The following is a 9,948-nucleotide window of genomic DNA, read 5'->3' on the forward strand; positions in this document are numbered from 1 at the left end:
GAATTTTATTGGCTTTGGTAGCACAATTGGATCTGGAACTTGTCCAATTAGATGTAAAAACTGCGTTTTTACATGGTGACTTGGAAGAGGAAATCTACATGACTCAGCCAGAAGGATTCAAAGTTGCTGGTAAAGAAAAGATGGTATGCAAGCTTGACAAATCGTTGTATGGATTGAAGCAGTCTCCAAGACAGTGGTATAAGCGATTTGACAAGTTTATGATGGGGCAAAGGTACACAAGAAGCAAATATGATGATTGTGTATATTTGCGCAAGCTACGAGATGGATCCTACATATATCTTCTTCTTTATGTTGATGATATGTTGATAGCTTCCAAGGATCAAGGTGAGATTGAAAAATTGAAATCTCATTTGAGTCGGGAGTTTGAAATGAAGGATCTCGGCGAAGCCAAGAAAATTCTCGGCATGGAGATAAGTAGAGATAGAAGATTGGGGAGGCTTTATTTGACACAGAAAGAGTATCTTAGTAAAGTATTAAAGAGGTTTGGTATGAATGAAAAGACTAAACCTGTTAGTACTCCACTTGCTCCTCATTTCAAGTTTAGTGCATCGTTATCTCCAAAGAATGATGCAGAACGAGAATATATGGCAAAGGTACCGTATGCAAATGCGGTGGGTAGCTTGATGTATGCTATGGTGTGTACAAGGCCCGACATTTCACAAGCAGTTGGAGTTGTGAGCAGGTACATGCATGATCCTGGCAAGGAGCATTGGCAAGCTGTGAAATGGATTTTACGGTATATTTTGAACACCGTAGATGTTGGATTAGTATTTGAGCGGGATGAGAAGATTGGTCAAGGCGTAGTTGGATATTGTGATTCCGACTACGCAGGAGATCAAGATACACGTCGATCAACGACTGGGTATGTTTTTACACTTGCTAAGGCACCAGTCAGTTGGAGGTCTACCTTACAGTCAACAGTTGCTTTGTCTACTACAGAGGCGGAGTATATGGCAGTTACGGAAGCTGTTAAGGAAGCAATTTGGCTTCATGGATTGCTTGATGAATTGGAAATTGGACAGAAGTCTATCAAAGTTCATTGTGATAGTCAGAGTGCTATTCATTTAGCAAAGAACCAAGTTTATCATGCAAGGACGAAGCATATCGACGTACGGTATCATTTTGTGAGGAAGATTTTGGAAGATAGTACGATACTACTTCAAAAGATTCAGACCAAGGAGAATCCTGCTGATATGCTTACGAAGGTTGTGACAACTATCAAATTCCAACATTGTTTGAATTTGATAAATGTTGTGCACGACTTGAAGATTGGCGCTTGACAACGCATTTGAAGACACCACCGAATTTGAGGGAAAAAAAATTTGTATTTTTGGTGGGATTAGAAATTATGCCAAGGTGGAGATTTGTTGAATTCAAAGCCAAGCCTCAATTGATGACTTTTTCAAGCCAAAATTGAGGACTTTGAATTCTTTGGCCTAAGTTTCTAAATCCCACATCGGTTAAGTTTAACATTTGAGAGGTTGTTTGAGAACTATAAATAGCTCTCAAACAAACAAATTCAAGTACACCAAGCAAGAGCCAATAACTTGCTTTCTTCTCTCTCTTTGTAATATTTCTTCTAGTGAAATATTAAATTGTCGGTAGTGTCCGAGGACGTAGGCAAATTAGCCGAACCTCGTTAAATTCTGGTGTTCCATTTTATTGTCTATTTAGTAGCTATATTTGTAGGTATATTTGTAGTGAGTTATTGTGCAATTAAGTGCATATATAGGTGATTCTGTCTAGGAAATTGGTACTTAAGCAGGCCAGTGTGCCTCACCAAATATTTCCTGGGAATTACCATTTTGCAATTTTAGGTACAATAATTTACTCGTTATACCTTAACTTTGGTAGGGCTTCCGCAACACTTGAGATAAATTACGGATGCATATTTTTTGTCATTCTCTCCACTGTACAATTTTGAGCTTTGAAATTCCTCCAATTGATGGGTGGATTTCAAATCCAAATCCACTCAAATCCCTCATCCAAACAGATCCTAAGGAAATCTTCATCCCACGTAGATGCGTTGCACTTTGCTATCTCATCAAACAAATTATGTTAAGACATGAATGACTCGGAATACATTTTCGCTGGATTTGTAAGGGTAAACTCTGTGTTATTTTGTATTAAACAAAAGTTCTCATGGTTAATTATTTATTTGGAGCTAACAACGGCATGTTCCTCCCTTGTCAATAATACTGTCAAGAGCCAATAAATAGAACAAATAAACTGATAAATTTACCCTCTACTCACAACAATAAATAAAATTCACAAAAAAAAAAAGAAAAAGTTGCAAAAATAAAAATCGAGAGAGTTTAATAGAGAGAACATAAAGATAATTGAACAAAATAAATCTTTATCCCAACGCCTAAACTTTAAAAATTGATAGATAAACGAAAATATAAGAATGGAAATTGCAGAAAATAATAAAAAGGAAGTTCATACACAAAAGAAATGGATTTCCGACTGAAAATCCATTTACAATATTTTATTCAACAGCTGGAGATAACATACTACACTAGAACCATGCTTCCATTTATTTATGCAACGGCTAGAACAATTTGCTAATTGTTCATTTAGATGCTAGCAGCATTTTAGCTTGGAGCTTTAGCATGATTCAGCAGTTACCAAGACAGCTGCCCTGCTCATCCGTAGGGTCAGCGACGACGCACACACAGAAATCACAACAGCCCCATGGATTATATCTGCAGGGTTTCCCGGCGGGTGAACATTTCCCTTCCTGACCATCATGAACTCCAACGCCAAGCATTTTTATAATCTGTCCTCCAATTGGCAGCATTTTTCTTGATGCAGTTTTGACAGCATTGGTGGTTTCTGTAGCTTCCCCAGCTTCATCTTGCCCCAGCACCACACCTGCAAAAGAAATTTAAAAAAAAAAAATATTAGTAGGAAATTAGCTAGTAATGGATGGTAATTGAGTTCTACTAGTAATTAATACTCTAATTGAATTTAAAGACAAACTAACAATTCAATTGGGTTAAATGCATTAAATTTCCATGAACTTTCACTTATTTGCACTTTACCCCCTAAACTTCTCTAATAGGCACTTTTTGTGCCACCCCTCCCCCCAAAAAAATGTCCTTGCAATAATTTTTTTACTCTCTCATGATACTATTTCCTTCCTTTCATATTAGATGATACGAAATAATTTGAATACTATATGAAATATGATTAGAGAGAGAAAGAGAGAGAGACTATTGTGCTAATTATGACTGTATGCAAATGATAAAACAAAATAAGTATGAGAGACTAACTAGATGCAAGGAGCACAAGAACAACGAAGAAAGAATGCTTAAAAGCCATTTGGTGTGAGATCCTGAGTGCATAAACTTTTGCACACATGCGTATATATATAGTGCTGAATGAAACGGTAGATGTAACCCCTTGGGTCCACTGGTGTGACCCATTAACTTTTTGAGCTAAAATTATGTGTTCAAAATGATTAATCCAAATTTATTAGTAATTTGATGGGGTCGAACTTATATTTGATTTAGTTCTTCTTCCAATTTTAAATATGAGACATCTCATTCAATCCTTCTCCTTAAAAATTTTTTGTCCTTGCAAAATTTGGTCATAACTATCCACTTAGCCGTACGTAGGTTTTAGAGAATCCCGCACAGAGATCACACGAAATTTGTTTTAATACCTTCAAATTTACTGGATTGGCCCAATAACTTTTTGAATTGAAACTTTGTGTTAATTCAAAATTATTAATAATTCAAAGGACCGAAACTTATATTTCATTTCTTTCTTCTTCCGATATCCGATGTGGATTATCTCAGTAGACATTCACTTGCATGAACACAAAAAACACGTTCCGGATAAGATTTTGGGATAAGATGGCTGAATGAAAGGGTAGTTGGTGGTAATAACTTCACTCGATGATTGGGGGTAGGTGGCAATAATTTCGGTTGCATGACCCCAAAGAACACAATTCCGAATGAGATATGGGATGAAAGGCTGGTGGTTCATAGACTTTCCGATGTACTCCTAGATAACATCGTACCTGATTTGTCTTGTCATCTTTAATAACTTTAAGGATAAAATACTCTTTACTCTCGGTAATTTAATAATTTTTCAAATAATTTTTCTAAAGTTTTAAAAGTTATATTTAATCCCTTTATAGTTTGAACTAAGTGTCAAATAGACTGAAATAATCATCTGTAACGAAATCCAATAAAATATAGAAAATATTTTTGTTTAAAAACTAAAATGGTTGAAATAACTAAAATATATAAACGTAATATATATGACATTTTAACCCCCAATTGTTTTGTATTTTACCACATAGCTCCCTTATAATTTAGTACTTACCATATAATCCCGTTATGATTTTCAAAATATAACCCCCTATTGGTAATTAATAATTTTCAAGTTTACAAAGGAGCATTTTTGGTATTTTAATTGACTCCGTTATAAAATACAAATTCTGTTATTTTGACACTGTAATCCAAATTATGAAAGGGTTATATAGCTTTACAAACCTCAAGGGGTTTATGTGGAAAAGTGCTAAACCACAGGAGTAAAGTGTATTTTACCCTAAATTGAATTATATGGTCATATAACCTGAAACATTGGGACTATTTATTCTACGGTATTGTCAATTTAAACCAAGCCAACGAGTCTTTTGGCTAAACATGCTTCCTCCTTGAGATAAATTACGGATGCATATTTTATGTCATTCTCTCCACTATATAATTTTGAGCTTTGAAATTCCTCCAATTGATGGGTGGATTTCAAATCCAAATCCACTCAAATCCCTCATCCAAACAGATCCTAAGGAAATCTTCATCCTATGTAGATCAGTTGCACTTTGCTCTCTGATCAAACAAATTATGTTAAGACATGAATGATTCGGAATACATTTTGGCTGGATTTGTAAGGGTAAACTCTTTGTTATATTGTATTAAACAAAAGTTCTCATGGTTAATTATTTATTTGGAGCTAACAACGGCATGTTCCTCCCTTGTCAATAATACTGTCAAGAGCCAATAAATAGAACAAATAAAATGATAAATTTACCCTCTACTCACAACAATAAATAAAATTCGAAAAAAAGAAAAAGTTGCAAAAATAAAATTTGAGAGAGTTTACTAGAGAGAACATAAAGATAATTGAACAAAATAAATCTTTATCCCAACGCCTAAACTTTAAAAATTGATAGATAAAAGAAAATATAAGAATGGAAATTGCAGAAAATAATAAAAAGGAAGTTCATACACAAAAGAAATGGATTTCCGACTGAAAATCCATTTACAATATTTTATTCAACAGCTGGAGATAACATACAACACTAGAACCATGCTTCCATTTATTTATGTAACGGCTAGAACAATTTGCTAATTGTTCCCTTTGATGCTAGCAGCATTTTAGCTTGGAGCTTTAGCATGATTCAGCAGTTACCAAGACACCTACCCTCATCCGTAGGGGCAGCGACGCACACACAGGAACCACAACAGCCCCATGGATTATATCTGCAGGGTTTCCCGAAGGGTGAACATTCCCCTTCCTGACCATCATGAACTCCAACGCCAAGCATTTTTATAATCTGTCCTCCAATTGGCAGCATTTTTCTGGATGCAGTTTTGACAGCATTGGTGGTTTCTGTAGCTTCCCCAGCTTCAACTTTCCCCAGCACCACGCCTGCAAAAGAAATTAAACAAAAATCTTAGTAGGAAATTAGCTAGTAATGGATGGTAATTGAGTTCTACTAGTAATTAATACTCTAATTGAATTTAAAGACAAACTAACAATTCAACTACTAGTAATGCATTAAATCTTCATGAACTTTCACCTTAGTTGCATTTTACCCCCTAAACTTCTCTAATAGGTACTTTTCGTGCCACCCCTCCCCCCAAAAAAATTTTTGGACAAAAATGTCCTTGCAATAATTTTTTTAACTCTCTCATGATACTATTTCCTTCCTTCCATACTAGATGATACGAAGTAATTTGAATACTATGTGAAATATGCTGAGAGAGAGAGAGAGAGAGAGAGAGAGAGAGAGTATTGTGATAGTTATGACTGTATGCAAATGATAAACAAAATAAGTATAAGAGACTAACTAGATGCAAGGAGCACAAGAACAATGAAGAAAGAATGATTAAAAGCCATTTGGTGTGAGATCCTGTGTGCATAAACTTTTGCACACCTGCGTGTATATATAGAGTGCTGAATGAAACGGTAGACGTAGCCCCTTGGGTCCACTGGTGTGACCCATTAACTTTTTGAGCTAAAATTATGTGTTCAAAATGATTAATCCAATTTATTAGTAATTTGATGGGGTCGAACTTATATTTGATTTAGTTCTTCTTCCAATTTTAAATATCAGACATCTCATTCAATCCTCACCCTTAGAAATTGTACGTCCTTGCAAAATTTGGTCATAACTATCCACTTAGTCCGTACGTAGATTTTAGAGAATCCCGCACAGAGATCACACCAGATTTGTTTTGATACCTCCAAATCTACTAGATTAGCCCAATAACTTTTTGAATTGAAATTATGTGTTAATTCAAAATTATTAATAATTCATTGGACCGAAACTTATATTTCATTTCTTTCTTCTTCCGATATCCGATGTGGATTATCTTAGTAGATATTCACTTGCATGAACACAAAAAACACGTTCCGGATAAGATTTTGGGATAGAATGGCTGAATGAAAGGGTAGTTGGTGGTAATAACTTCACTCGATGATTGGGGGTAGGTGGCAATAATTTCGGTTGCATGACCCCAAAGAACACAATTCCGAATGAGATATGGGATGGAAGGCTGGTGGTTCATAGACTTTCCGATGTACTCCTAGATAACATCGTACCTGATTTGTCTTGTCATCTTTAATAACTTTAAGGATAAAATAAACTTTACTCCCATGTGGTTTAATTATTTATTGGGTTAATTTCACATACCTCCCTTGAGTTTTTTACAATTGCAGAAAGCTCCCCTCAAGTTCTAAAAATTGCACCTACCTCACCTATTTTCACTATTTAAGTAACATTTTAGGCACAAAAGGCTATACTTTTTCTCAAAATTCCTATAATGCCCTTGACTTATAATTCACAACAAAATTGTAAAGGAAAAAAATGGTTCACAATCTCTATTTCATTTATCTTACTTGCTGTGACTAATACCTACCCATCAACATCCAAATCACCATTAAATAAACACTTATCTTTGTTCTAATGTTCCTCTTTTATCTAAAAATTTTTTATGCTGACCATTGTACCAACTATAAACACTACATCAGATATTCAAAAGTTTTTCTACAATCTCATATCAATATAATAGTTTACTTAATACACAACAATATTCATTAATATCCCTAAATTTTAATTCCATGGCTACCACTTTTTTAATACAAAATAATCTAAACCATTACTACTAATATCAATATCCAATATATTCCATTGGCACAGAGCTCAAAATCAATCAAATTCTCTATATAGGAATAACATCAATAATTGTAAATCAACAATAGAAACAAAATGCAATTATAAATATATACCAAGAACACTTTTTTTATGGGTAGATATAAATATATACCAATGTAGTTATAATAATGCAGTTATAAATATATACCAAGATATATGCATATTTGGTTTGGTGTATCTGATGATTTTATTAGTGGTGACAGTACACATTTGGTTGATAATAATAAATAAATGAGTTTAAAAGGAAAATGGATGTAGGAGAAAGAGGATAGGTAGTTAAATGGGAAAAACTATAGTTTGAACTATTGGTTGATAATAGATGAGAGAGCTTTAATATTTGATAGAGTTTTTCAATGAGTTGACAATTAATGAAGGCCATTGTTGTCTTTTTATTATATCAAGGGAGGTTTCTATAATTATATAAATTTCAAGGGAGCCGAGTGAAATTATTAAAATCTCAGGGGAGGTTTCTAAAATTATCCCTTATTTATTTAGAGCTAACAATGGCATGTGCATCACTGGACTATTCAAACTTTCTTTTGATCGAAGTAAAATAGTCTAGTCAAATATAAATTAAGTTATTAAAATGGGCTAAAGGGCCTTGTGGGTTAATTTTAGGGTTAATTACATTTGTCTCCGTTAAGGTTTGACCAAACTATGAATCAAATCTTGAGGTTTTACTAAATTACATTTGCCTCCCTTGTCAATAATACTGTCAAGAGCCAATAAATAGAACAAATAAAATGACAAATTTACCCTCTACTCACAACAATAAATAAAATTCACAAAAAAAAAAGAAAAAGTTGCAAAAATAAAAAATTGAGAGAGTTTAATGGAGAAAACAAAAAGATAATTGAACAAAATAAATCTTTATCCCAATACCTAAACTTTAAAAATTGATAAATAAATGAAAATATAACTATGGAAATTGCAGAAAATAATAAAAAGGAAGTTCATATACAAAAGAAAAATTAATCAGAAACTTAACATACAAAGAAAAATTAGTCTGACTTGAAACTCATTGCATAAAAAACAAGTAAACTAGTTATTAGATACGGGAAAGAATAAAAAAATTAACAAAGAAAAAGATTTCCTGCTGTCCATATATAGATCGCATCGTACTCCTCGAAACCTTAATTGCTCCTGTTCTTATCTTCAAGTTATCACTCATCTCTAACACACTCCCAATCCCAAACTATTGTAAATTCATTCATCTTTTAACATCATAACCTACGTTCTCTATCCTCTCCCTTAAAAACCCACAAAAAATAGACATATAATTGCCGTATACGAAACAAAATCGTGGCAACCCAATTCTTTGTACACATTCAAGAGAAGCAAAGCTGGCAAAATAGAAACCAGAAGTCGGCAAAATTTGATACCGGGAAAGCCACAAAAATCACAAGCAAAACCATATCCCATCTTAGCCACGAGCAATGCACAGAATCTCTTCTCCACAACCTCATAAACATGGTTCATCATTCAAATCTCATGTCGAGAGGACAATCATTTGGACTAAAGATTTGGTTTTGGTAGTTAAATTGCAAGATCTATACTTTGATAGGTATTGCAATTCGTGTTTTTTATTTTTCTTTCTTTTTCCTACTTTTGATTGAATCTAAGGCTGACAATTTGTGAAGAAATAGTGTTTTAATAGAAGAAGAGGAAGGAAAAGAAGAAGAAGAAGAAGAAGCAGCAAGGAGTATTTTTGATAAGCAGCTAGTGAGTGTGTGCCCATTTAAATCCACTCTACACGAACAACGAAGTATTGTGCAACTAACAATTTTGCAACTCTGTTGGTTTCAATCCCTGAGGAAGAGAAGAGTTAAAGACTTAAATGGGAATAAGCTTGTGAGCAGTTTAGGACATTCACTGACTTTTTCGTTTAATATCAAGCAGTCAACGTTTATTAAGCTTTTGTGTATTCGAAGGGTTCTTCAGTAGTTTGGTCTCAGGGTTTAGTTTGTAGTTTGGCCATACCTCAGGGAGGTAAATATAATTAACCCTTAATTTTAATATCCATTGATGAAAGAAAAATAGTTTCATAAAAAACACTAAACTTATTAAAGCAGGCAAATGGTCATTGTGGTCATTGTCAATCTATTCGGCTGTATTTGTTAGATGGGAAAGTCATACAAGAAAATGTGTCGTTCTATAAGCGAAGTGAGATAATTGTACTCTCCAAGGGCCGTGTTCCGCATACCGTCTGTTTAGAAATTCAAGTAGATTGGATGATGACAAACTGGATTGTTTTCATATTTGTGCATGTATATTTAAAGTAGTATTAAAAAACCTGTTGACATTTTTTTTGTTTTATGATATGCTAATTTAGAAAGCTTGAAGGGGACACCACACCAGATTTAGCTATTAATCCCTGTAGCTTTGGTTTTTGTACACTGACTCAAATTTTGAGACTTAAAAAACGAACAAAAAAAGAAAAATTAAAGTAAGACATTAAGATTGTGTTAGAGGAA

General features: G+C 33.8%; 1 protein-coding gene across 3 annotated transcripts; it reads right to left on the bottom strand.

The window, feature by feature from the left end:
* Positions 1–2,423: 2,423 nt before the first annotated feature.
* Positions 2,424–6,178, bottom strand: LOC113764690 (omega-hexatoxin-Ar1b-like). Of its 3 annotated transcripts, none has more exons than XM_027308657.1 (2): positions 6,108–6,169; positions 2,424–2,895 (listed from the first exon to the last, which is right to left on the bottom strand). In XM_027308657.1, the coding sequence occupies exons 1-2, from the start codon at positions 6,154–6,156 to the stop codon at positions 2,639–2,641; spliced, it is 306 nt and encodes a 101-aa protein (XP_027164458.1). In that variant the 5' UTR covers positions 6,157–6,169; the 3' UTR covers positions 2,424–2,638. The 3 variants fall into 3 exon arrangements, with proteins under 3 accessions (XP_027164458.1, XP_027164457.1, XP_027164459.1); XM_027308656.1 differs by lacking the exon at positions 6,108–6,169 and adding an exon at positions 3,297–3,372; XM_027308658.1 differs by lacking the exon at positions 2,424–2,895 and adding an exon at positions 5,208–5,685 and having other exon boundaries at positions 6,108–6,178.
* Between the last annotated feature and the right edge of the window lie 3,770 nt (positions 6,179–9,948).

Source organism: Coffea eugenioides, chromosome 3, assembly GCF_003713205.1.
Source record: "Coffea eugenioides isolate CCC68of chromosome 3, Ceug_1.0, whole genome shotgun sequence".
Classification (NCBI taxonomy): domain Eukaryota; kingdom Viridiplantae; phylum Streptophyta; class Magnoliopsida; order Gentianales; family Rubiaceae; genus Coffea; species Coffea eugenioides.

Coding starts and splice junctions, on each gene's coding strand:
- LOC113764690 (XM_027308657.1), bottom strand. CDS start 6,156: ATGGCTTTTAATCATTCTTTCTTCATTGTTCTTGTGCTCCTTGCATCT. Junction 2,896..6,107: donor TCTTGTGCTCCTTGCATCTA/GTTAGTCTCTTA, acceptor TTTCTTTTGCAG/GTGTGGTGCTGGGGCAAGAT.